Consider the following 26,310-nt stretch of genomic DNA (forward strand, 5'->3'; position numbering starts at 1 on the left):
CACACAAGAACAATGTGTACATGTGTAATGTTAATTCATAGTCGACACAAAATTGTTGTACAGGATGACTGCACAACTTGCACAGAAATTCTGCCTTACTAGCAGACGGTGGAATTAAAATAATGCACCAGAAGCTAGAAGACCTTGCATTTCAGGAGTCACGAACAAACAAGCAAACATATATATGAAGATGTGCGGCACGTGTATGCATGGTCAAATTCGGCAGGATAACGAATTCAGCAACCCCACCTACGTGAATAAGATTTCACACCACGGTGCGATCAAGCAGTTGTAAGGCCGACTCGGAGGAATTCAAGCTGCATGACAAATGTGCAACACCCCGTTCTATTAATTAATACAAAATAAATGTGCTGTCTTCGTGACGCCGCATACTTACAGAATAAAACATGATTAAAATTGTTCTTTAATCATAAAAGGAACGGGGGCTGGTGGTGAACGATAAAGCGAACGTTACCCGATAGCGCGTTTGCTGGAACGCTAGCTAGAAGTACGTAGTGAGTGTACCAGAAACTTATTAGTACACTTTAGTCGTGAGGAAGAGGTAGGTACATCAAGAGTCAAGACGCATCCTACCCGACTGCCAAAACTTGCAGACAAACGTGCAGCAGACGAACGTGCAGCAGACGTCGTGCGCTCGGTCCGTTGCGCATGCGCGGCATTTGCCTCAGCAGTCGTGTTTGGCAGCACGGTGCGCGTTGCGCGGAGCTGTGTAGTGTAGTTTATATTGTCGCTGTTACATTTCTTGTTTATAATAGGCATTTGTTTTGTTACCATAACAGCCACTTAGTTAAACTTAACGTAGTGACCTTGTCACATGGGGCAACTCTGCAAAAATACGCGGGCACGTTTCGAGTCGAGTCCGTCTCATGACTAGCATCGATCAGGAGGACATTTCAGTTTGTAATTTTGCCGATACTTAATCATATGGTGTAAGCAAGCGTGCCGGAATGGCATCAGGCCAGGTAAGCGCTTCGTTGGATCCTGCTTCTACTCGCTTAAGTGTAACCCGGTGTTTGAATGCCAATGTTAGGCTTACGAGTTAGCGTTGATATAGCCGTCAGTTGTGTTTCAGCTGTTTTGACAGGGTTTGAGACGCCCATTCATGGTGTACACTGGAATATTTAACGTATGACCGTGTTTTTGATGTCGCGGCCTTCGCTTCCGAAAGTATGCTTTGTAAACTCGTAAATTTTGTGGAAACTTCATGCTTAAATATGTTAGAAACGCTTTTGCCCAGGTCGTGCTTTCGAGAGCTTTCCGGCTAAAGAAATGAATGGGGATCTAACGTCAGAAGCACGTAAAGCACGTATATGGCCTGTCTACCCAAGTGATTGGGCAAACCGGACTTTGCGTGGAACAATAATTGCAGCACAACAAGGGAGTGAACTTATCTGGATTTGTGAACCAATACTGTGGCACTGTGCTCTGTCTAGTTGCCGTAATCTTGCGGGTCTGAGTTTTAGCTCTATAAAGGGCGACGAACAGCCGTAACAGTATACCATACTGACAATTTAATTGGTAGAAGACCCGTAACGTTCACTCGAGTCACCTGGAAAAAGTGGAAGTATACTGTTTCGGCTACACGATGCCCAGTAGAACGTTCATTTTTGTTTTTTAAATTACAAGTGTGTATGCCTTTGTACACTACATGCAAACTAAAATGCTGAAGTGGCGCACTATCGATGGCATGCTCTTTGTGATTTAAGTGTACTGGCTGTAGCGGTGTGACATTTTACATGACTAGTGGGCACCAACTTGCACCGCACAACAACGGGATGAAGTTAGACACGCACGTACTATTACGATGAAACGAAACGTGAACAGCGGAGCGCGTGGCCGAAGCATAACTGAAGGTATAGTCTAATCATTCACCGTTGACAGGCGCGCACGTCCGGTTTGATTGCTTCACGTCCGGGGTTCAGCCTCATCCATCCATCCATCCATTGGATGGATGGATGGATGAGGCTGAACCCTTTAAACCGGGCGGTGGCATACGCCACCTAGCCATGACTATTAACATATTTTGTACTTTGTGGTGGGTGAAATTTCACCCCTGCCTTGATTTTGTCCACCAATCAGATAACCTCTGTTCGGTTATTTCTACCCGCTTAAAGTCTATTTTGCCTTCACTGTCCCTAAACCCCAATGCTTTGAAAAAATCAGCCCCGTTGCCTTGCACTGTAGGGTTAAGCCCTTTACAGAAAAGTATGAGGTGTTCAGCCGTTTCCTCTTCTTCTCCACACGCACAGCACAACGTGTCTATACCTTGGTACTTGACTCGGTACATCTTAGTCCGCAATACTCCCATCCTGGCTTCAAACAACAAAGAGCTTCCCCTAGAATTATCGTAGATATTTTCTTTGGCAATTTCTTGCTTGAAAGTTCGGTATGTTCCCAGTGCTGATTTCGTCTGCATCCCCATTTTCCACAGACCCCTCTCTGTTTCCTTAACCTTTTTCTTAACCGCTGTTTCCTGGTTTGCACCCCTCCTGCAGTCCAAATATTTGATTGACAGTTTTCTGGTCAGCTTCCTCCATTTTGTATCAACATTCCTCATGTACAAATAACTGAAAACTCTCCTTGCCCACCGCTTTTCTGCCATTTCTCTCAATCGCTCCTCAAATTCTATCTTGCTGCTGGCTTCCCTGCCCTCGAATGACGTCCGTCCCATGTCACCCTGTACCCCCTGATTTGGTGTATTTCCGTGTGCTCCCAGAGCCAGTCTACCTACCCCTCGCTGCTTAACTTCCAACCTTGCTCGAACCTCTGATCTCATGCACAGGACCGCATTGCTGAAAGTCAAACTAGGGACCATCACCCCTTTCCAAATCCCTCTCACCACTTCGTACCTATTGTAATTCCACAGTGCCCTATTTTTCATCACAGCTGCATTTCTGCTACCTTTAGCCATCACATATTTTTCATGTTCCGTTGGGTACTCAGCCCCTTGTTTATCCACACTCCAAGATATTTGTACTTATCCACCACCTCCAGCGTAACCTCCTGTATCCTATGCTCGCTGCCCTGATTATCATTAAAAGTCATTGCACTGTGCGGTTATGCACCCCCTATACTGCCATATTTTTGTGTGTACACTGTGTACTGTTTGTAAACTGTATACAGTTTGCGCTGTCATCATTACTGCGCAGTCACCTATTCCCGTTTGTAAATAAAAGAGAAGCAGGACAGAAACAAAAATATCAGTATAGGGGGTGCGTCATCGCACAGCGCGATCAAACCGGACGTGCGTGCCTGTCAATGGTGATCACTGAACGGCGCGCAATACACCTTCAGTTATGCTTCGGCCATGCACTCCGCTGTTCTCGTTACTGTTCATTGCCATAGTACATTGCACTGCAAGTTACTGACCACGAACCATCTAGCTTGACAGTATATTCTTGTGACTAATGCACGTGGCCATTTTCTTGTGTTCTGTGTTAGCGTAATTTTTTATGCATACCTTTCTGTCGCTGTAGCAGGTCTCTTCACTTTTGCAGAACCAGGCGGGCCATGAGGGAAGCCGCATGGCGAATAAGGTCTTCATTCAGAGGGACTACTCCGAGGGAACGTCAGTGAAGTTCCAGACCAAGTTTCCACAAGAGCTGGATGGCTTGGTATCTGTCTAATAGTGATTACACTAATGTCAAACTTGTGCAGTTAGCTGCTTAGTGCTGCGACATTTATATGAGTGATATCTGCTTCCTTGTTTTTCAGATCGAAAGGCACATGTTTGATCAGATGGTCACTACAATCAATTCTATATACTCTGAAGCTGAAAGAATGAGCAGCAAGACATTTTGTGAAGGCTTCATGGCATGCCTCACTGCATATTTATTATACATGTGTACTGAAACCCATTATGAGAAGGTATGGCAGTTCTGATTTGCACTTGTGACATCACACTTACTTTCGTTGCTGGGCCCATTTTGTTACAGTTTTTGAAGCAGGCCACTGCGTACATTCATGACCAGAACGAGACTGTTTATGGTCCACGTGGCCTGCACATCACAGACCCCATAGAAAGGGGTCTGCGAGTTGTATCCTTTTCTGCATATTACTGAGATTGCTTTATTGGAATACTATGAGCTCATTCACTTGTTATGGCGAGTGATTTCTTGCTACGACTGGCCCCTAAATTGAATGTGAGCAGCTGTAAGCAGGGCTGGGAACCACTGAAGATACTTGTATCCTAGATACAGATTTGGTATCCTGTGTCTATGTTGAATTGCATACAAAATGTGTATTTCAGCATCAATATTTAAGGTACCATTCTTATTGTCTCTTCTATTTAACATGCCTAGTATTTAATGGGCAAACCAAATGTTTACATGTAATTTTTCTGGCTGCTTTGAGTGCGATCGCTCAAACGAAGTGGCTGCCAATTCTTTCGAATTTTCGTATACGTGTCGATTAGTACGTTAAATTATGGCGTGACCTGTTTCTTTTTTTAATATATGTGTGCCACAGTGACTGCTCACTGGTGTGATAAAAATAGGCATGTTCATATTCTGGTCACCATATTCCGTCCTCGCGCCATACATTTGCATTATACCACTGGTAAGGTACTTAATTGCTCTTATTTTCTATGTAAGCAGAAGCGGAATTTTTATACTCTGGCTGCGAATTCAGTGGCCATGTGCTGTCGTTTATTGCTGCCTTGCGTCACTCGGAGCATAGCCGGAGACACAAGGCCGGCATCTGACTAGTAGTGGTGAAGGTGCACAAAGAAATGGCCACTAATGACCCTGTTTTCATCTTTTTTTCTAACATAATTCAGGTAGGTGTGTGAATATTTGAGATTTAAATATGTATCGATTGATCTTCGTTATTCAGTGTGAAAATATATATTTGAAAAGTTCTAATATGCACTTTTGACTGAACAGATGGCTTAACTACAGGTTAAAACCAACAATGGAGAAACAGCCGTGCATAATGACAAACCAAACTGCGCTGCTTGTCATGTCTAGTTTGTATGTTCCATTAAGTCAGTCTCAGAATTTTTTTTAATGGCGCGTTGTTCATTTCAGTCTTCTTTGCCATGCCTTTGGGTACTACAGTCAGATCTTGTTATAACGAAGTTGCATTCAACAAGAAAATAGCTGTTATATCCAATATTACTTAAAAGAATTTCTTGCATGATAATATTAGCAAGAAACATTTTAGACATACTTTGTTTTATCAATATTTGTAATATCGAGCTTTGATTATGGTAGTGTCAGAGTATCTGTTGCAGAAGCTCATTATTGCTGGAATACCTGCTGTCATGTTAGATTGCATTCTTTCCAGTGAATGGTTGGCTTTTGTGAAAGATTGGAGCAGGAATTACGTTTGTATGGCAAACATGGCTAATGTACATGTATTTTCTACTGGTGGAAAACGTGTTTCATGTAACAATGCAACATTGAGCATTGTGTTTAAGTTTAGCAGGGACATTATCCTGGAAGTGATGCTACTAGGGAGATTTAGAAACAAGGAATCCATGCAGCTTGCTCAAGGGATTTCAGCGTACCCTAAAAATAGCATTGGGAGCACTGCGAATGTGTAAGACCCACAATCTCTTGTACATAGGGCAGACATTATCTGCTGATTTTGGGACCTCTTTCTAAAACTCAGTACTTATTGCATAGCATGGCAGATATGAGGTTCCATCAAAGCATTTAGTTTGTGCAATTATCTCGCCTGTAGTAAACTGCCTCTGCACTATTTATATTTTGGTTTGCGATTTGGTTATTCAGTATTTGGCAATGTTGCCTTATGCCATTTAGGTCATGCCATTACTTTCTAATATGTTTGTGCAATGTTGCGATGTGCCAGCTGCAAAGTAGCACTAACCACAGAGTTTCCTGCCAAAGTTAGAGGGAGGTCTGGAGCTGGCAGTAATTCAGCCACCATGGGAATGATGGGTAGTATGTGGATTTTCCTGTGGTTTGGCTTGGCTTCATTGAAAAAGCAATCTGCAGCTTCTTTTATTATTCAGCTGTATTGCATACTAGTTGCACATTTGTTAGATCAGTCGAATGTTTTACGTTGACTAATGCTTGATTCTGTTGTGCCATTCTGACTGCACGAATTTCTGGCTATGTGTGTTACTAGATCTAGATGGCTTTTGGGCAGTGTCACTCACCGCGGGTTCTTGTCATTTGTGATATTCAGTACAATAGTAAAAGTTTCAAGGGTAAATACTGCCAGCAAACTTGAGGTGACCTTAGGTAGGTTAAAACCATAAGGTTGTTTGAAGCCAGAAGGGCAAAGATGAGAAAAATTGGGATAATACCTGTTACTCCCTTATGAGGCAAAGTTCTGAACACTATTGCCAGATTTCCCTCTTGTAATTTTAGTATGAGAGACTGGCACTAAGCATACATGCTCTTTGAGCTGCAGCACACTCCTCCCATGTTAGGAATGTGGACATAAGCTATTGCTTCTTGGTATCCAATCCTGGTGTACTTTGTCACATACGAAGGACGAGCTGCAGCTTAGGTGCAAAAGTACATTGGAGGAAGAAATCTATATGACTAGAATGTGTAATCAGGAGATAAGTGGGGGCAGAATAACCACGTGGGAATGGTTTATACAGTTGTTGCAGTGCTTATAGCTGAAAGGGCTGAAAGTGTTCATTACGTTTTCAAATAACGGGCAGATGTTAAAAATCACAAAACAAGCCATTTGGGCAGTAAAAAGTGAGCTTGGGCACAATGTGTGAACCACAGGATGGACACTACTTCTAATGGAGTGATTGCGAAGTGACATGCTGAAAGCACAGGATTGGAAAAAATTAAAAAATTTGAGTTTATAACGTTCGAAAGCTGTGCAGTGAGCTATGAGGGATGCTGTAGTGGAGGACTCACCTGGGGCTCTTAAAGGGACACTAAAAAAGAAAAATAATTTGAGCTGTATTAGCAACTCTTTCACTTCATAAGGGAAATTGTTTAATTAAAATGTAGGAATAAGGTTAAGGGAAATGGAATTGGATGATACGATAACTTGCTGGGGGGGGGGGGGGGGGGGCTGGTGTGAGTTACCATTTTGTCCACTTCCATTACCTTTTAATTGAAATGTGCAAATAAGGTAAACATAATTAATCTCCCTTATATTTTCTCTGGCTTCATTGTCTGTTTCTTCGTGCAATTGTGATTAAGCCCCTTAGATCCCCTTATTATTCTTGCTGATAATTGAAAGAAGGGTGCCACGCCGCCTTGGTAGTTCCTGCACCAGCCTACTTTGACGACGTGGATTTTGAGAGCACCTTTTTGTGCCGAGTTTAACTTTTTGAGAGCCTCAACAGGCCAAATACAAAAAATTACTTTGAAATCTGCGATGTCACACTGACATACCAGTGCTGGGGCATTGGTGCAAAATTGAAATAGAACTTTGATCATCATTTTCTCTTCTAATAATCAGCCTGTTAGTGCAGAATTAATGAAAATAGATGTATGAAAGAATAATTTATCCCTCTAAACTCATGTAGTATTCATCTTTAGTGTCCCTTTAAAACATGCACTAAGAAGTACGGTACACAAGCATTCTTGCATTCCACCACCATAGGATTGTGGGCAAGAGTTAGAGCTGCCACCTTGTGCTCGGCTCAGCACCAGACTGCTGTAGCCATAGGTTGTATGGTGATTTAAAAAAAAAAAAAAACATTGAGGGTATAGAAATTGGAAGAGGCTGATGTGGGGACAAATGCAGTGGGATGAGTGGGCATGTTTCCGCTAATGATGTATAAGCTTGAAGCAAAAGAAGCGTATATCTGTGAAACAAGCTAGGATGATTTTGGCAAGGCTTTGCAGTAGACGCAGAAGGCCGTTTGCTAGTAAAAAATTCTTAATAGAACTGGAGCTTTGCCCAGTGGTATGCAGAAATGCCTAGGTGCATTCGTTAAGGTTGTCCAGTCCTGGTATATTGTGTAAGAATGCTTACGTGCATGGCTTTGAATATTTGTAGCACGGTCTCGTAACTGTCCCTGTTATCGCATTATGCACATGCACTGCGAGAGTTGGGCTTGATTGTCCATCTGTGCATTTTGAAAGCAGAGGTTGTCATTGCTGGTCTTGCACAGAAATCATGCAAGGTGCGTAGTGTTGCAGCTGTTTTGGTTTACTGGAAAAAAGAGTTGTCGTCTTTTTTTTTTTTTTTTTTTTACTGGCAGGACTTTATCACCTTGACTTCTGGTTCCAGATTGAGATCACTATCTTAAGCGAACAAGGTGCGCGGTCATGATCGCAAGCTTAACCTGGTCATCCTTGAAGCCTGTTCTACCCCAAATTCTCACTGTGGCCTGTCACAGCCAAGCACCCAGCCACGTTTTTTTTTTTTTTTTTTTTTTTTTTTTTTTTTGTGCGCCCACTCCGCCATGTGCCCAGCGATGGATGCGGCCCAGGGACGAGGGCTTCGTTGTTCATACATTGGTGTTTGCCGCTGCACAGCGGCTGGCATTGTTTCCGTTCAAAGCTTGCTGGTTGCATATGAAGTGGGGGAGTAACAGTAGCTGGTGTTTTCATCACATGTATAAAGTTTGCTTTCTGAAGTCTGTTTTTATTAAAGCTTGCTAAAAAAAGAAAATGGCTGCATTGGTCTTCTTTGACGCGCGCGCAGTGCCACGTGCAACACGGCCACGCCCCATGCTAAGGGGCCTTGCGTTACATTAAGGTCACTTTATCTTCATAATGTTCATGCGAAGTGCAGTATACCACGTCTCTGGAGGGATATGTACTTCCGGTGCCGAAATATGCGATACCAGGCGCTGAAGAGGGAACAAACGCAGACGGGTTTTCTGTGCCTCGAAACAGGATTTCCGACACGAAGCGAGCATCAGTAGTCGTTAAAATCATCAGGCGCAGCAGTCTCCGTCTGAGGCACTGTCGGCGCTTCGCACGTCTCATTCAATCTTTGAAGAAACGATTGCAACAACCGCTTGTTCAACTGGTCCGTCAGCGTCGGTGCGTTGTTGACTGGATCAGGTTCACCGTTGTTCAAAGTTTCATCCCTTCGTCCTTCCGACATGGCGGAGCTCACACAACCTATTTAAAAAAAAAATAACGAATTGCAAGTCACTGTTACAACACCGTGGGCGAGTAGATTCTGAATTGCGACAGCAGGCAGAAACGGTACCTACAGTAAGAGTCGAACCGGTGTTACCAACGCAATGAGTGACACGTTTAACTGTGCCTTATGAACACGAGTCGCGAAGACGCCGCACTCCACAACCGTCAGCAACCCGGCCGTGCACTCGCACAATATAAAAACCACAAGACACCTTCACTAAACCATAGACCACGCAATCAACTGAAACCACACACGCACCCTGTGCGCCCGCGCCGTCATAGAAAAGACGCAACTTGACAACAGTGCGAGATTATGGTGGGGGCGCTGTGAGTTGGTTGGTGGTTGCGCCTGAAGCGGTGGGCAAGGAGAGTTTTCAGTAGTTTTCAGTTATTTGTACATGAGGAATGTTGACACAAAATGGAGGAAGCTGACCAGAAAATTGTCAAATTTTTGGACTGCAGGAGGGGTGCAAACCAGGAAACAGCGGTTAAGAAAAGGTTAAAGAAACAGAGAGGGGTCTGTGGAAAACAGGGATGCAGATGAAATCAGCACTTGGAACATACAGAACCATCAAGCAAGAAATTGCCAAAGAAAATATCTATGATAATTCTAGGGGGAAGCTCTTTTTTGTTTGAAGCCAGGACGGGAGTATTGCAAGTGTGCGGTGCGTGTGGAGAAGAAGAGGAAACGGCTGAACACCTCATACTTTTCTGTAAAGGGCTTAACCCTACAGTGCAAAGCAACGGCGATGATTTTTTTCAAAGCATTGGGGTTTAGGAACAGTGAAGGCAAAATAGACTTTAAGCGGGTAGAAATAACCAAACAGAGGTTATCTGATTGGTGGATAAAATCAAGGCAGGGGTGAAATTTCACCCACCACAAAGTACAAAATATGTTAATAGTCATGGCTAGGTGGCGTATGCCACCGCCCAATTTAAAGGGTTCAGCCTCATTCATCCATCCATTCATTAAAAGGGTTCACCCTCATCTATCCACCCATGTTACAGTGCGGTGTGATAAACGATATGGTGATAAATTACTTATATCAGTGCTCTTAGGTTTGGAGCATACTTTATTCTTTACTGCATCACAATTAAATAAACATTTCTAAATGATTTCTTTTTGCAATAAAGCTAAACAGGTTTCTATCCTAAACTTTGAGCCTATCAGCGTGCAGTATAGACGCCACGTGACCCGAAACGGTCACCATTTTGTAAAGTGTGCAAAGTTCACTGGTAGCCGAGTGATCCTTGATAGGTCAATGAAAAAGAAAACTCCGTGCCGCCGAAACTTTGTAAAGCGATAGCATGGATTGACAACTAGTGAAACGACATATTTGATTCTAGTCATGCGTGGATGCAAGAGTTCAGACCAGTACAGTGCCACCAACGCAGTATATCAACTTTTGTGACCCGATCCCTGCTGGAATGCTGCCCCGACCTTACCCCTCCTTGTGTCGTAAAGTTGGTGTTGAGGGCCAATTTGTTCCGGTATCTCCCGAGATGACATCGGTCGTTCGAAGCGTTAAAGCATCCAGTGCATTTGCGAACGGAGAATGTTGTTCGCCATAATCTGACCAGGTAGGAAGAATAATAGCGCACACTGTCGTTGACAACTTTTGTTTTCGCTGATGTCTACTATGCCTTTCCGTTGTCCGTGTGTGCGTGTCGCGAAGGAAGCGATTGCTTAGCCCATTGCGATTGTGTGTCATCCTGTATAACGCGCCAGAATGGCCTTGAAGTATCATTTTGGGCGTGTCAAATGCCTCTGTTGACTTTGAAAGCGATGAAATGGTTGAATATAGCACCACTTCGGATTCTTCGCGTTGCAATGTTTCTACGTTTACGAACGATTCGAGCTGGGTGTAGGTGCATATAAACAGAAGGCCAGGCACTGTTAATGGTGTCTTCTTCACTAGCCATTTTAGTCTCAATCCGGAATTCAGTGTTGCATATGTCCCGTGTTCAGCCTTGAACCACTGAGGTGAGCGTTTTATGACCAGAAAGGGTGAAAGTTTCTTTTCCCACTCCGAGCACTTTTTCTTTTATTTTGCGGCTTAATTTTGCCTAATTATAATTTGGACAAAAGATGTTCATTATTACTGCAAACTAAAAAACAAATCGCCATATCTGTGAACTAGCTTTTTCTTGAATGTCATGTTTTCTTGCTTCGTGGGCTAAGTTCTTTCATCTTATGCAAGGGTACATTTAATTCACGCCGATTGCAGAAATGGTGTCAATTGAAACGTACCTTTCTTGCATTTCGTTCTAGTGCGTAGTGCTTGATAACGGATACGTTAAAGTTTTATATGCTGTTGCTCATAAGCTAGCACTCAGTTATAGAAGTTGGCAATAGCAATCAAAAGTGTGTGAAAGCATATCCGACCTTTATTGTTTTTAGCTAAGCACTCTGCAAATACGTAAATATGTGTAGTATGTTTAATTTTAGTGTGTTCATGTAGTACAGCACATTTTGGTACCTTGTTGCATGTTGTTCCACTGATTGTTAAAAATATGTGTGCACTGTTTCATAAAGATTGTGAAACAGCAAGTTTTCATTAAGTTGAAAACCAGTGTTTCACCTTGTTCGTGAGCATGTGTGCACTTGGTGCTCTTGTATTGCGTGGATGTGCTATCAAGACTCATTTGTATGCAGGAACTTTGTGCATGCATCATACTAGACTCTCCCTGCAAGTGAAGGTTATGGGGTTTGGTATGGAGACAACACTTTAATGTTGCGTTAGTGCCAAACTTATTTTATGTTTAGCACTTCCCTTGCTTCAGAAAAATTGACCATTTTCAGTGGTAAATTTTTTTGTCATTTCAGCACGTGTTATTTGCTGGTCATACTGTCATGTATTGTAGCCATGCAGATGTCAAAATGTGTTCGAACACTTTGTGGAATCTTCCTTGCTCATTCTGGGATATAATGTCATCAACAAAACCAGACATAAGCAGTGCCATGCCCATGCTTTCAAGCTCTTCAAGCTAAGATCATGCTAAAAATGTATTGTTTTTAGATAGTCGTGAAGGTAACTACCGTGGTATCTGTGCGAAAGGTTTAGAAACCCCCTGCTTTCTTTGCAGTTAAGATGACATGTACGTTTCCCGTAAAGTATTTATGTGTCAAAAGTGAAGACTCAATCTTAGTCACCGTACTAACACACATCAGAGGCTCCGAAAGAAATGCTCATGATAGGGCTTTGCTTCTGAAAGACAAGAGCATCCTCAGTGCAAAGTTGTCAAGTCCACGAAGAATACACTCAACTACTAATGTTGAAGCTAATGTTGAAGCTTGGATGAATTGTTGACGCAGTTTTACAAGCTACAGCGGAAAAAAAGAAAGACGCGGCTATCAATCTCACCTTGGCAACATGGCAAGGAAATTCCTGTGCAATGCCAAAGCAAGGTACATGGTTACAAAGAGAGTGATACTAGGATGAGGTGATTCACTGGCACATGTATACATGTTTCCCTTGAAGGGCACTTGCTGCTGCTTTTTTGGACTCACGCTGACTATGACAACAATTAAAACGGACACCGACCACGAAAGTTTAAAAATATATAATAAGACGTTCCGGCTCCCACACGGGAGCCTTGTTCACAATCTTATCTAATCTAATCGAAACGTCTTATTATATATTTTTAAACTTTCGTGGTCGGTGTCCGTTTTAATTGTTGTCATGCATATTCCCGACCAGATGAGTTTCTGTCCAACTCTTGACTTCACTCACACTGACTATGGTTGAAACAGAGAGAAGGAAAAACAAGCATAACATGGTGGAGCTAGAAAAAACAATTACAACTGGAAATGTTCTCAAACATTGTGCATAATGCACTTATTGATCCTGACATTTTGTAGTTGTGGTAATGTCGTGATGGCATATTGTAGTATCTGGGTGTTCATGTTGAGCACTAACACCCAGATATTCTTGATTTCCTGAAGGGTGCATAGCAGTGCTTAGTCAGTAATGTTAGTTCAGAAAAAGCATTTAAACATTAATCAACAGACCTCTTATGCATGAAAGCTAAGGAATATTCATATGGGGTGGCATGGCTTGACATATTTAGAAATTTTTTAATAGCTCCTCCATATTTGCAAAATGACAAGTTGCCCTTCTTTGGTGTATATAAATTTTATTTATATTTGGCCCCAGACCGGGAAGCATTAATTCAGTGTGATAAAAATGATAAAATGATAATTTTATTGCTGCATTAAGTTAGGTGTCAAATTTGAATATGTCCTCACGTTCTGTTAAACGGTTTATCGTGTAGCTTTTATGGTGATCTCAACTGATGTTTTCTTCAAAAAACACTCCTGTGTGTTTTTACCTTTCCCGTAGATTTAGTAGCGGAATCTTTCTTTTTTTTCTTTTTTTAACATTTAATGAGACTGCACTTTATTGTGTATAAAATAGCACAGCTTTTGTTATTGCAGCGTTTAAAAAGATACAGTTAACTTAGCTCTCAGCTTTCAGATTTAACATTATGCTGCAAATTATATGGATATTTCTGTATGCGCTGCTCTTAAAAGGCCACTTCCTGTGTTCTCATTTGGCTGTGCTGTCGTTACAGTAATGACTTTCTGCCAGATAGAAGCATGTGGGCATCTGATGTCTACTCATATTATTGCATGACCATGAAGAACATTATCATCAGTCTTCCTATCACAATTTGTGACTTATTGTCAAATCATTAGTTTTTTCCCCCCCACATTGAAAACTTCATTAACTCCAAGAGCTCTTGCTAACCCTTTCTCTACTGATGACACGTATAGTTGTGAGAAAAAATACCTCGCAGTATAAACTGATGAGTACTCGTCAGCTTGCTTCTAGTTGCTGTTTTTGACACTAGATGTTGGTGCGAGTGTTAGTGACACCCTATACTCATGTCGTCTGCCCAGTGAAAAGGGTAAATTCCACAAGATATCATCGTCAGCATTCTGTATACCTAGTCTTTCTCTTTATTATGGGTTGCTTAAATTCTTGCTTTGAAAATATGGCTGCATGTGCATTACGTTTTTGGGAAATTTGGTACCTTTGTCATTTCCTGCGCTATGAAAAGAGCTTAAGTTCTGAGTAGTTCTGTCAGCCTGCAGTTCAGACCTTTTTGTTAATTTTCAAAAGGTATCTGCATCCAAACAGCATTTCAGCACTAATTGCTGCTAACTGCTCTTTTCACACTGTGCTCTTGCTTCTGCCTTCTGGAAAGGGAGTACCATACTTCAGTCATCCATATTCTTTTGGTCGTGGTCGTTTTTTACCTACAACATGATAGTGTCAGCATGCTGTTATATAAAGGTGTTTTAATTTTCCATCTTAAAACTTCAACATCCTGCTAAGCTTTTTCACACATATAAACAGAAGCTAGACAACTTAGCTTAGTAGAGAAGGAAATCATGTGCTAAAGTTTTTTTCAATGCTTAAGCACTAAAAATATTTGATTTTGGTCTGCACCTTTTCAAATTTTGCACAAATGGTTGAAGTCAACGCTGGAAGTCTCTCCAGGTGCTCCTTGTCATAATCATAGGATAGGTTTTTTAGAACTAGGAAAAGTGAGAAATTTGCAGGTACAAGAATACAGAATATGCTTGTTTAATGAAATGATTGCCATGAAATTGAAGAACACTTTTTTTTTCATTTGTCCTATTTTTTTCTGCAGTGTACCTCCCCCCTCAATTTCTTGTTTATTTATGCTCAATTTGTTGCCTTCCTATCCTATTATTAACCTGCCAACTGTGCTGAAAATGTTTCTAAAGCTTACTAACTTAGGCTCATTTTACGATTATACGAATTTTGCATCAAACTTTATGAAAAGTAAATTTGATTGGCAAAAAAGATTTGCTTGTTGGTCTTTGAACCTTCCTTTAGAAGTCTTCTGAAGTTGAAAGCACACAGGAGGGGTACCTGCTTGGAGCAAGTATATTCAGACAAGTTGTGGAAGCAGCCAAAATTGACAACAGGAAAGTTGCTGGAAACGTCATTGTGATCTAGCTGTGGGTTGCTTGTCAGTGTCTGTTGTTTGCTGCTGCTTGTATGTTCAGGGCAAGCTTTTCAGATATGTGTGCTATACCTTCTCCTCCCCCTTGGCGGCATGTCTGCGGGCCTTTATGAATTTTAATGTGCACAGGTTGGCAGATATGCAGATATGTAACGAAGTTGCAACTCTGTATTACAGTTATGGATGCAATAATCTTTTCTGCAGGGCCCACCAGGAAAGCCATGCACCAAACAAGACGGAGGAAAAAGCGACCCAGCTATGGGGTTAGAACTGTGGAGCTGTCTCGGGGCAAAAAAGGTTTTGGCTTCACAATCTCGGGCCAGGCACCGTGCATCCTCAGCTGCATTGTTGCTGGCAGCCCAGCTGAGCGTGTGGGTTTGCGGCCAGGTGACTTCCTTGTTGCAGTGAATGGACACAATGTATCACGGGCACCCCATGATGATGTGGTGCGGCGCATTGGGAGTTCATCAGGTCCCCTGAAGCTCCAGATTGCTGAGAATTATTACTCCGATTCCTCCGACGAGGAGGCAGCCACCCCTGGCCGTACCCACCACACAAGGCCACGGCATAGACACGTTCCTCGCTTGGCAGCACGGGATGCCCATGGGCTCTTCCCTCCAAGTGTGAGTGGCATGCTGGAAGACCATTTGTATAGCTTGCATTTCCGTGAAATCACTTTTACGACTTTGAGTATGTTGGATAGGCGAATCACCTGCCAAGGTGGCTCCGTAGCATTATGCTGCTGCGCATGAGGTCACAGGTTCGATACCTGTCTGTGGTGACCACGTTCCGATGGAAGTGTAATGCAAAAATGCTGGCGTGCCATGCTTTGGGTGCATGTTAAAGAACCCCAGGTGGTCGAAAATAATCGAGTGCCTTCAACCTAGGCATTCTTCATAACCCACTGTGCAGTTTTAATGCTAAACCCGACAGTTTAATTTACTGACGACTTTATTTTTGGTTAATGGTTAGTGCCATCTTAGTCTGTAACTCAAGAATTTTCTCAATTCTCCGTGGAGGGACAGTTGTGCATCTCCATCTGACATTGCCAGCCCACTGCTCCATCAATTTGGTACTGATCTCGCATTTCAATTGGCTGGTGCAGGCCTCAAAATGTTATCATTTGTCTCTGGCTAGCAAGTGATGCTCCAGGCTTGGACGTTTCTGGTGAATGTGGAGTGAAGCAGAATAAAATGTGGTGTTGCCTTAGTCGCTGCTTATCTCCATGCATCACACACATACGCGTAAGTCTACAATGGCATGCTTGTGCACACTGGGTGATTTGCCAGGCATACAAATAAACACTGCGTGGGAAGGGCACAGAAAAATTGAAACCAATGAAGTGCTTCAGCTGCTTCTCCACGAAAGAAAACTGCTTTTTCAGTGATTGTATTGGAGGTAACATGCAGTAATACATAGTACAGGCATAGATTGCAGAGCTTTTATGAAAGCATACCATTAATGCATGCACTTCACATGAATGCATGAGGTAATAGCCTTTTTTGTGCACACTGTATATACTGTGTAATGATGCAGTTTGTGCACTAAAATGTCATAGCAAAGTTGATGTTTATATACGATATCAGGTGTTGCTACAAAAAGTATTAGCCTTCACTGGTAAGAGTTGACGGTCAGTCAGAATCGCACAACTGCATTGATAAATTTCGAACATGGCCTTTGCCCTCTGAAGTCTAAACATACAAATAAATTTCACAGTTCTTCTAGACTATGAATATTCACTTCCTTATATTGCTATATAGTCGGTGTGTTATACCCGCATAAACGTTTCATCACCACTTTGGGGCAAAATTTTAAATTATGCCTTTAATGGAGCCTGCCAGGTGAGTCGACCGGACACGTCGGCTCAAACACAACAATATCTTGGCACTGATAGATTCAGTGTCCCTTTGCTTTAAATTGTCGATCAATTTGCCCTCGTGCTGCAGTCTGTTAGCTTCCTGGTTAGCTGAAAGGCGTTGGTCCTGGGCTATAGTCTTTTCTTTCGGAGAAACCCATGTGGGTTTCCTTTGTAGCTTCGTGCTACACAATTGAGTGGATGACAATTCTCCCTTTCATTCACTCTGGGCACTGGCAATGCTTGAGAGGGGTACTGTAGTGGATAATAGCATAGTGAAAAAAAAAGGGGGAGGGGAGGGCTTAAAATAGGCTTAATTTTTAATTTCTTGCACTAAGAAGCACTAGTGATTAGGAGTTATAATGATGATACCTATGATGACCAAAGGTGGGGAGGGTGCTTAGATTTGCAGTGAATAAAATATAGTGGGCATGCATTTTTCTTTCTTGCTCTTCTGTTTCAAGTACAGGGGTGTTGCTGTACAGTAGCTGAACGAACAGTCATTCCATCTTGTTCAACTGTAACCTTATTCTACACTTTGCTATCCACTGTAGTAGCTCGGTGGTCATTGTGTTCTAGCCAAATACTAGGTGCAGAATGTTGTTTTACTTTGCTTTTGTGCATGTAGTTGGGCCCCTGTTAAAGGCCACCTGCAACAATATTTTGGAGTATGTAAAATGCCTAGTTTAAGATAGTGTAGATGTATATATAGCAGCCTCCATGCAAAACTTTATGTTTGAAATACGAGTATAAGCGTCATGAAAAGCTAGCAAAAATAGTCGTTTTTGCTACCGAAACCGAAAAAGACATGGCCATTACCACTCGCCGGAAGTGACACATGACCTAGAACACGCAGCTCCTCGGCATGACGTCTGAGATTAGGTGGTGCCTGCGACTAGTCGGCGCATGCGCAAAAGAAATATTAGAGGCAACATGCTGATACATCATAGCTGCTAACCACTAGGTGCACACTTAGTCTGCTTAAGTGCTGTTTAGAGGCAGCTAATAAGAAAATTATGCAATTACCAGCCCTATGACTTAGCCAAGATTGCTTCAGGGGTATGTACCACTCATTTATAACCAATCTAGCCAAAGTGAAATTCGTTGCAGTTGTCCTTTAATGACAAAATAAAGGGTGCTCCATTGAAAAGCTTTGCTGAAAATTTTCTTTGGGGTAGACAGTAAACCTACAGCAGACAGCTGTGGTAAGAACACTTTTCCAGAATGTGACCTTTGCATTCTTTGGCATCTGCCGGGAACTTTTCTGGTTAAAGTGGCCAGAATTTGTACACCATGAAGCAGGACAATAGAGAGAAAAGGGGGTTTGTGGAGGATTAGGTGATTACTGAGCATTGCTTATGGAATTAGTATAAGCTAATGCCTTAGTGATTTGGTTTCGGTGTTTACTAGAATTGGGCAAATATAAAATTTTCAAATACAAATAATCAGTAATAAATATCTAATAAAATATCGAATAGTCAAACGCAGGTGCATATACATATTTACAGCAGGAATATTTTTTTCTGTATAATTAGGTACCACACCTGTACTGACTAAAAAAAAAAAAAGCTAATCATTTGGGACAAAGAGTCAGTTTCAAGCTCAAGATCACCAAATGTCATTAAAGACTTGCACAAATAGCCTCCCAACATCTTTAGAGCCTGGTTGCAAACAAGCTTTCCAATAATTAATGTTTGCTGTATGAAATGGAGCTTTCCAAAAATGCTAAATAAATGCCTGCCGAAAAACGATGAGAAGCTGAAAAAAAAAAAAAAAAACAAAGTGCTGGAAAGACTTGTGTGCTATAACACATGTAAAAGGGCCTGTTGCAAGGTGGGCGTCACTGGTTGTGGAGTGAAAGATTAAAATACATGACTAGGAGTGCCAAAAACACTTAAGGGTAGACTACAAGCAAAACTCTCAGGTTTTCATGCAAGCTTCCGCCGCAAAATCGAAAAAAAAACTTCATTCTCCATTTTTTTTCTGGCATTCCTTTGAAAACTTTGTTGTTGCACATCTGATAATTTGCGATGCTTTGTTTAGCAGACAGAGAACAGCAAGACTTTAACAGTCGGTTGTTGCAAAATATTTGGTTAGTTTTGAGTATTCGAAAAATACCGAATAATTTCTTTTCTGATACGAATGTTAATAATAAGTGTGGTAATGTTTCTTTGATATTCGAAACTTCAAATATTTTTTATATTTAGCAAGGCAGATTTAGAATTGAGCGAGCCAAGTTTTGTGGTTTGTGAAACATATATGTTTGTAGGTGCATGTGCAATACCAATTTTATTCTTGTTTCCAGTGTGTTTAGCTCCTTTCCTCCACTTATGACTGGCTGGCCAAACTATAATTGGTTGAAGTGGAGTGTTGCGTCCTTGTATACCTTTTATTCTTGGTATAGTATTGTGATGTTTAAGAATGTTGTATTCTTGTTTCAATTCACCGCGTCTTACCTCCTCTCATCTTTCTATTCTCTTTTTCCCTTCCCCCAGCGTAAGGTAGCCAACCAAGCTGCTTTTCTAGTTAACATCCCTGCCTTCTCCCTTTCATTCCTCCTCCTCCTCCTCCTTAGTTAGAAACAGGCCTGTGCTTTCTCGATGTGTGCAAGCTGATTACTGGAATTCTTTCATACAGGTTGTGTTGGCGGTAAAGCAGAATGATGTCACCTGTTTCGTTGAAGCAGGTTGTGCTACTGTGAACATTTTGGAGCACTGCAACTTCCCTGTTTTGCTGGTTTTTAGCTTTGTTCTAGCTTGGTGCCAAAGGGGGCATGAGGAATAGAACCGAACATAGCATTGTCTTTTGTATGCTGGGACCACGGCTCAGTGGGGTCATATGATCACATTACCATTGGTAAATTGTTTACACCTGGCCATTGGAGCTCATTGCAGTGAGTAGCATACTTTGGAATTTGCTGCATCCCCCCCCCCCCCTCATAATAAAAGAGAAGGGACAAAGAAAGTAGAAATGCTCACAAGAGCCCAGTGAGATGGCCTAGTCAGTGACCTTGTGATGAAAATTCACAGCATCAAAGGGCAAACAAAAAAGTTTGAAACATTGCCTACCAACACGTCTGATATACAAATTTTGCTGTGTAAGGAATGCTCGATTGTATCTAATACATTATTGCTAAGCAGTCTTGGTTAAGCAAGAAAAGGCACAAAAATGAAAGATTAGCTTGAAATTATTTCACTGGGTCCTTGCAATGTCGTGAAGTCTTAACAGCGGTTTCTTGGGACTGGTTCATATTTTATCGATAAAAACAGCGATTGCATTGCATCCTCAATGAACCAAAGAGTCAACCTTTTTAGCTTTGAAAACATTTTGCGAACAGAAACAGTCTGAACATACAGAAATACCTTGAAATCTGCGACGTCGTACACATATACCTCTGGGGTAAAAATGTTCTTTACTAATAGCCAACACTTTTCCGCCAAATAAATACAAAGCCAGTCTTGAAAAACTACTTCACCACTCTAGTATAAACAGTGTCTTTTTAAAGGTGTTCTTCCCTTTGTCATGGAAATCGTGGACAACTGTGCTTCTACTGGGTTTGTTTCTCAGTGCTTTGCGTATAATGGGGGATGCATTTATATTTCCGCATTCACCATGGTAGTTCTTTCTTTTTGCAAATTTTCTTTCGTTTTGCCTTGTCAAGGATTGCAGCTACCTTTTCCTACTTTGTGCAGACTAATCAAGCAGACAGCAACAAGGCATTGCTGGAGCTCATCCTGGAGCAAAAGGGGCTGCGCACCTCACTGGTCTTGCGTACAGTTGTGGGCTACCTGGGCACCATTGAACTACCACGTGAGGTGGCTGGTTCACGGCTTCAGGCCATTCGCAGCTGTGTACGTCGCCTGCGCCTTGAGCAGAAAGTGCACACGCTGGTTCAGTTGTCTGTGCTGCGGGATGGTGTGCTGCTGGCTGACCTGCGGGGTGCAGCCCTGGCACGTTTTCCAGCTGAGCGCATTGCATTCAGTGCGGCTTATGCTGATGATAGCCGCTTTCTTGGCTTGGTAACCAAGGGAGCAGATGGTGCCCTCTCATGCCACGTACTCATGGTGGACTCGCGGCTGAGACTTCCCCCAGGCGTATTGCGGGCAGCACCTCTGCACACATCTGCGGAGCCCATCTTACGGGCTGTAGCTGCACTCTACCACCGTGCAGATGGCCCTAACGCCTCTCCTCAGCCCAGTCAGGCAGGCAGCAGCAATAGCAGCAACAGTGACAGTGGAATTGGCTTCAGAGATGAAGGTACGCAGAATATTGTATGGCCCAATATTTTCTCTTCCTTGAGATGTACGAGAAGACAAAGTATGCAGTGTACACATAACATACTTGGGATTTTTTTGGACATGGAAGCTCAGAAACGAGAAAAATATTTTACAACCTGTGTGTGCAGGCAGGAATCGAAAGGCATAGGTCTTCAGACTGCACACATGAGTGGCATATGTGTCCTGTCTCCATTGATGCCTCACTGCACACTTAGATGATGAGGAAAGACAGCTATGTTCCAGCAATTCAGTGAGTAGTTGTCTTTGTTGGTAGCTTTAAAACTTGCTGAAAAAGCTTGTCTATGTGAGCATGTGAGACACATGGACAGATATTCCATGTTAATGCATGTATCCAGGATTGCTCTCAGTGATATACTATAACTCGCAGTATCTAAATACAGTATCTAATGTACTTGGGATGCAGTATCTGGTTTCCGTGGGTGTGGATAGCAACAGAACTGATGGGGCTACAACAGCATGTAAGCGTTATGTAGAAAACAACTGTTTAAAGGTTGGCAGAGGTTGCTTTACACTAACAAGGCTAAGCTAGGTTGATAGTTATAGGTGCTGGAAAGCACTCTGAACACTGCCAAATTTTTGTGACATTGCATTGGAAGAGATATCTGTGCTGTAATTGTGGCTTGAAGCGTAGTGCACACAGTGACAAATAGTAGCACATGTTGTTTAGGTTAGGGGCGCGATCTTGTACGCGTTCCAAAATGAAATGGAGGCGTTCTGTTCCATCGAGCCGCACACGATTGGTCAATTTGAACGTCGCGGTTGAAATTGACAAATCGTGTGCGGCTCGATGGAACGGAACGCCTCCGTTCCATTTTGGAACGCGTACAAGATCGCGCCCCAGAGCTTCTGAAACTTTCCAACATTAGGGCACCCCACTAGCTTTCATATAAGGCAGAAGAAACTGCATGGAAATGAAGGTCTGTGCACACACACCTGCTTAATTTTATGCAGAAAATTGTAACAACCTGTTGTTCATTCAGAATTTCAGAGTGGCCTTCCATTCCATTACAAAAGCTTTGCTTAGAAGGCCATTGTTGTGCCTTGTGTACGTCAAAGCGCTTGTCACATGTTTTTATTCCAGCTAAGGTAGAAATAGATGAATATGTGAAAACAAGGCCTGTCTGTATGAAAACTATGCTGATGCTAGTGCATACAGATAGTGCACAACAGTAGCGCACCCACGATCTCTGCCAGGGGGGGGTTGACAGTTTGCCAATACCATCTAAACAGCACTAATTTCGATTTCTTCACGGGAAATTGTCGAAAAAATGCGCTTTTTGCGAGTGTGCAGACGATTGCGCGTCTTACATCTTAGTTGCAGTACTCAAATGCGTAAGGAAAGAAAAGGGGTTAAACAAAAGGGGGAGTTAAGTCGGCCTCAGGGGGGGGTTACAACCCCCGAATCCCCCCCCCCCCCCCCCCCCCCGTCGGTGCGCCACTGGTGCACAACTATGTTTTCCATATGTCTCTGCTTCTACATGCTGTTTGTTTGTTTGTTTGTTTGTTTGTTTGATTGATTGATTGATTGATTGATTGATCATCATTTGTTAGCCATGATTTAGCAGACACTGTTAACACTGGCTGTCACTGTCGGCTTGCAGAAGCTCTGTTCTCACTCATGTGTACCTTAGAGTTACCACAAGTGCAGACGAAATGCACCCGTCACAAGCATTGGCAAATGACATGGCAGTGCAATTTGTCCCACATGAGTCTTTCCACTGAAGATTTCCGAATAGCATGTATGATGTACAAAGACTTTCAACAAAAAATCAGCTCAGGCTGGTAAAGTATTCTTCCAAAATTAATTTCAGTAATTTTGTAGGAAAATGTATCTTTAATACTAACGAAAATAAAGGAAAAACTTCTCTTTTATTAATTTCAGGCCGATATCTCGGTGCCAGTAAGTTAGCATGACGTCAAGAATTTCAAAGTATTTTTGCATATTTTGCAAAATATTTTTGCGTATTTGGCACAAGAAATGTTTTTGAAACTTGCTGGATTGAGTGTTTTCTTCCTTTTCAATTCACTGGGGCCTTTCTTCATCTTTAAACAATTACCAACTAGATCTGCGTAAACACTGCCAAATCCATGACATATTGTCAAGCTGGTACGTGAACTTCATGGGTGTTGCTTTTCATCATTCTTTGTCTTTTCTGCATTACCTAGCCTCTACTGATGGTATAGGTGGCCATTTTCCTATTGCAGTAGTGCAATTTATTAATGCAGCCGAATGTTTCTATTTAGTGTCCTTTTAAATCAAATCAATGCAGTAGTTAATGCTTTCAGGTAAGCTGGGCAGGACCAGACACAATTTTCGGTTTTGATGAAAGAAATACCTGCATTTGCCTTAGCGGAAGGCAAATGCAAGCAGCTGCTCTCGCCTCATCACACACTGTTATATAGCTGTTCTATGTCTGTATCTGATAATGTGAGCTTTACTGCTGTATGCATTTACATTTCCATAACAGCACACTGCAAAAAAGGGAATTGGGAGAGTACAGGAGCCTAACACAAACGCTTTGTTTAATATGTTGGATGTCTCTAATTATGAAAATGCGTGCACAAGGCGGTTAAGCTTTAGTGGATGTTCTGACAATACAGTGTGAAGTAGAGTGAAAAACAGTGTTTTTTTTTATACAAGGGGACTGGATTTGTTCAGTACTAGGAGGCCCAAAGCAAATTTACAGGCTATATTTAGATTGCATGCAGGCTTTTCTGTTGACCTGACAAATGTTACATTTAAGGAGAACTTGTGTTAGTACAGTGAAATCTCGATGATACGAATCTTACGGGGTCACGAAAAATATTCGTATTAGCCGAAATTTGTATCATCGAAACACAATTAAAACTAGTTAAATTAAAGAGTCAGAGGTGAACTCACTCGGGCACACACACGTAAAGAGCATTTACAGTATAGACCACTTATAACGTAACCGTTTATAGTGCAGAACTGGCTACAACGCAACCTTTTCCAACTCCCCTTCACCCTCCAATAGAACTCCATGTATACGCATACCGCTTAGAGTGCAGCCGTGTGAGACAAAATACCGGTTATAATCCGGCTTTCGCGGGAAAATCTCGCCGACAAGGGTGGTAGCGAGCACGCTTCTCAACGAGGTGCACCCACCAATGGGGGAGGAGATCAACGAGGGTGATGCGGAGACGTGGAGCAGAGTCCAAGGGCGATAAAATCGTCGCCGCGTGCCATATCTGCGAGTCAAAGCGCGCGGGGGACGCGCCTTCACAGAGAGCGAACGCACAGCCGAGAGCAAACGGCTTCCGTCGCGCGAGAAAGGCGACGCTGTGCTACGGCACCAAATGCCTATCTTGCAACTGGGGCGCAAGGGTAACTGGCGACGCAATCTCCCACGCGAAAGGAGCAAAGCGGGAAGGCAGCACACGGGAGGAGGGGCGGCTTCTACTCTGCCAACAAATGTGTTCGCGCCTGTGCCGGCTGTCGGTGGTGTTGCGCGCACCGTATCTTGAAAGCGATCTCCACACGGCTCTGACTTTTGTATGCGCTGTGCTTACGCTGCTCAGTTTTCCGTTGAAGCGATAGACAGCACGAACCTTCGCTCGCTGCAGCGGCCGCGCTTCCCCACGCCTGCATTGCCAGAAGGTTGTTGCTCACTACAGAAAATCATGCCATAAATTTGGGTAGCAAAAAAAAAAAGCAACAAAAGCGCCACCGCTTCAAACTCCTCGCGCCCAGCCGCGGGCTCCGCGCTGTCCGGCGCCGTGTCCGCGCCTCTGTACCAAAAGATAAAGGGAGAAAGCGCGTGACTGCGCTCTGTTCTCTTTCGCGGCTGTCGGTGGGGCGGCGTTTATTCGTATCAACCGATGCGGGTCGAAAATCGATTCGTAACAACCGTTCTCTAGCACGTATCAACCGACGCGGGTCGAAAATCGATTCGTAACAACCGTTCTCTAGCACGTATCAACCGACGCGGGTCGAAAATCAATTCGTAACAACCGTTCTCTAGCACGTTGGAAAGTAATGGGGCTCAGCCAGGACCACAGAAAAATTCGTATTAGCCATGATCGTATCATCGAGATTCTACTGTACCTTCTTTACTGAGTGCACTTCTTGTCTTGACCACTTCGCCGGTGTTTGTTGATTGGACAATATTGCATCGTGTTAGATGGTATGTGAAGGCTGTGGCAGGACTTCTCACAACTTGCATTTTTGATGCAGGTAACTCGAGTGACCGTGTGCTTGTGGTGGATGTGGAAAACCAGCCGCGCTTCCAAAGCTTCAGCTTGGACCGGCAGGGGGCACTGCCTGCGTGCCCAGACACTGAGCGGTTGCGGGCACGGGCCATGCCAGATCCTGTAGGAGGAGTCAGTGGTGAGGCTCCCCTCGCCTTACCAGATTGGGTGGACAGCAGCCCCCTTGGCGGCTCCTTGCTGGATGACACACTCACAGCTGCAGACCCTTGTCCCGATGGAGAGAGTGTTGACCTCCAGTCCTCTACAAAGGGAGAAGATGGCAGTTCCTCGGCTACCCCACGTAGGGTGTGTGCTGTTATATGAATATCTGTTTTCAGCATATTGTTGAAGTCCTGCTGAACACAGCCTGTACTAAAAGCAAATAATGTGGCAGGTTTTGTAACTTCAGCCAACACACCAGAGATGGAACTGTATCTCCACACAGACAAGTTGGGTTTTTCTGCGGCCTCTGTGTGTCACTACTTCTGATTATAGGTTTCTGTCAACCTTCCCAAGTTAATCACACATGCACTACTAAAGATGAAGTTGGCCAACCCATGCATGTCTACTTCCATATTGTGCATTGACAGGTGGGGCTCTTCAAAAAAGGCGGGTCTTGGTTGGGCAGAACTGCTAAAATAGTGATAACAGTGGTTTCAGGATGTCACTGCCATTTGTTGACACCAGGTGGTGTTTCCCGAGGGCGGCGTAATTGAAATAGAAATATGCCCGTTTATTAATGCGAAAGCATATGGCTCATGAGGCTGAAAATCTGGCGTTGGCGTGACCATACGATGGTCCAAAAAGGCTACAAACCCTTGACCTTTGGTGGTAATTGAGTAGGTAAGCAGGTAAAAACTTTATTTTTTTTTGTCTGGCAAGT

General features: G+C 43.0%; 2 protein-coding genes and 1 long non-coding RNA gene across 5 annotated transcripts in view; 2 read left to right on the forward strand and 1 right to left on the reverse strand.

Annotated features, from left to right (window-relative positions):
• Nucleotides 1-637: 637 nt before the first annotated feature.
• LOC119458500 (golgin subfamily A member 7-like) lies at nucleotides 638-8,583 on the forward strand. Of its 3 annotated transcripts, none has more exons than XM_037720340.2 (5): nucleotides 638-983; nucleotides 3,498-3,635; nucleotides 3,736-3,888; nucleotides 3,957-4,058; nucleotides 8,200-8,583. In XM_037720340.2, exons 1-5 carry the CDS (start codon nucleotides 969-971, stop codon nucleotides 8,239-8,241), a joined length of 450 nt encoding a protein of 149 aa, XP_037576268.1. In that variant the 5' UTR covers nucleotides 638-968; the 3' UTR covers nucleotides 8,242-8,583. The 3 variants fall into 3 exon arrangements, with proteins under 3 accessions (XP_037576268.1, XP_037576274.1, XP_037576281.1); XM_037720346.2 differs by having other exon boundaries at nucleotides 3,501-3,635; XM_037720353.2 differs by having other exon boundaries at nucleotides 646-983; nucleotides 3,519-3,635.
• On the reverse strand, nucleotides 8,536-9,457 carry LOC119458524 (uncharacterized). The gene is made up of 2 exons (XR_005193525.2): nucleotides 9,137-9,457; nucleotides 8,536-9,041 (listed from the first exon to the last, which is right to left on the reverse strand). It is a non-coding gene; the product is annotated as an uncharacterized LOC119458524 (long non-coding RNA).
• An 807-nt stretch (nucleotides 9,458-10,264) lies between these two features.
• The window catches only part of LOC119458532 (regulator of G-protein signaling loco-like), an 80,833-nt gene continuing 64,787 nt past the window's right edge, over nucleotides 10,265-26,310 (forward strand). The window contains exons 1-4 of the mRNA XM_037720371.2: nucleotides 10,265-10,646; nucleotides 15,270-15,688; nucleotides 20,613-21,177; nucleotides 25,414-25,733. Coding sequence (XP_037576299.1) covers nucleotides 15,287-15,688; nucleotides 20,613-21,177; nucleotides 25,414-25,733 — 1,287 coding nt within the window. The 5' untranslated portion in view covers nucleotides 10,265-10,646; nucleotides 15,270-15,286. The remainder of the gene's footprint in view (nucleotides 10,647-15,269; nucleotides 15,689-20,612; nucleotides 21,178-25,413; nucleotides 25,734-26,310) is intronic.

The sequence above is a fragment of the Dermacentor silvarum genome, chromosome 1 (genome assembly GCF_013339745.2).
Source record: "Dermacentor silvarum isolate Dsil-2018 chromosome 1, BIME_Dsil_1.4, whole genome shotgun sequence".
Lineage (NCBI taxonomy): Eukaryota > Metazoa > Arthropoda > Arachnida > Ixodida > Ixodidae > Dermacentor > Dermacentor silvarum.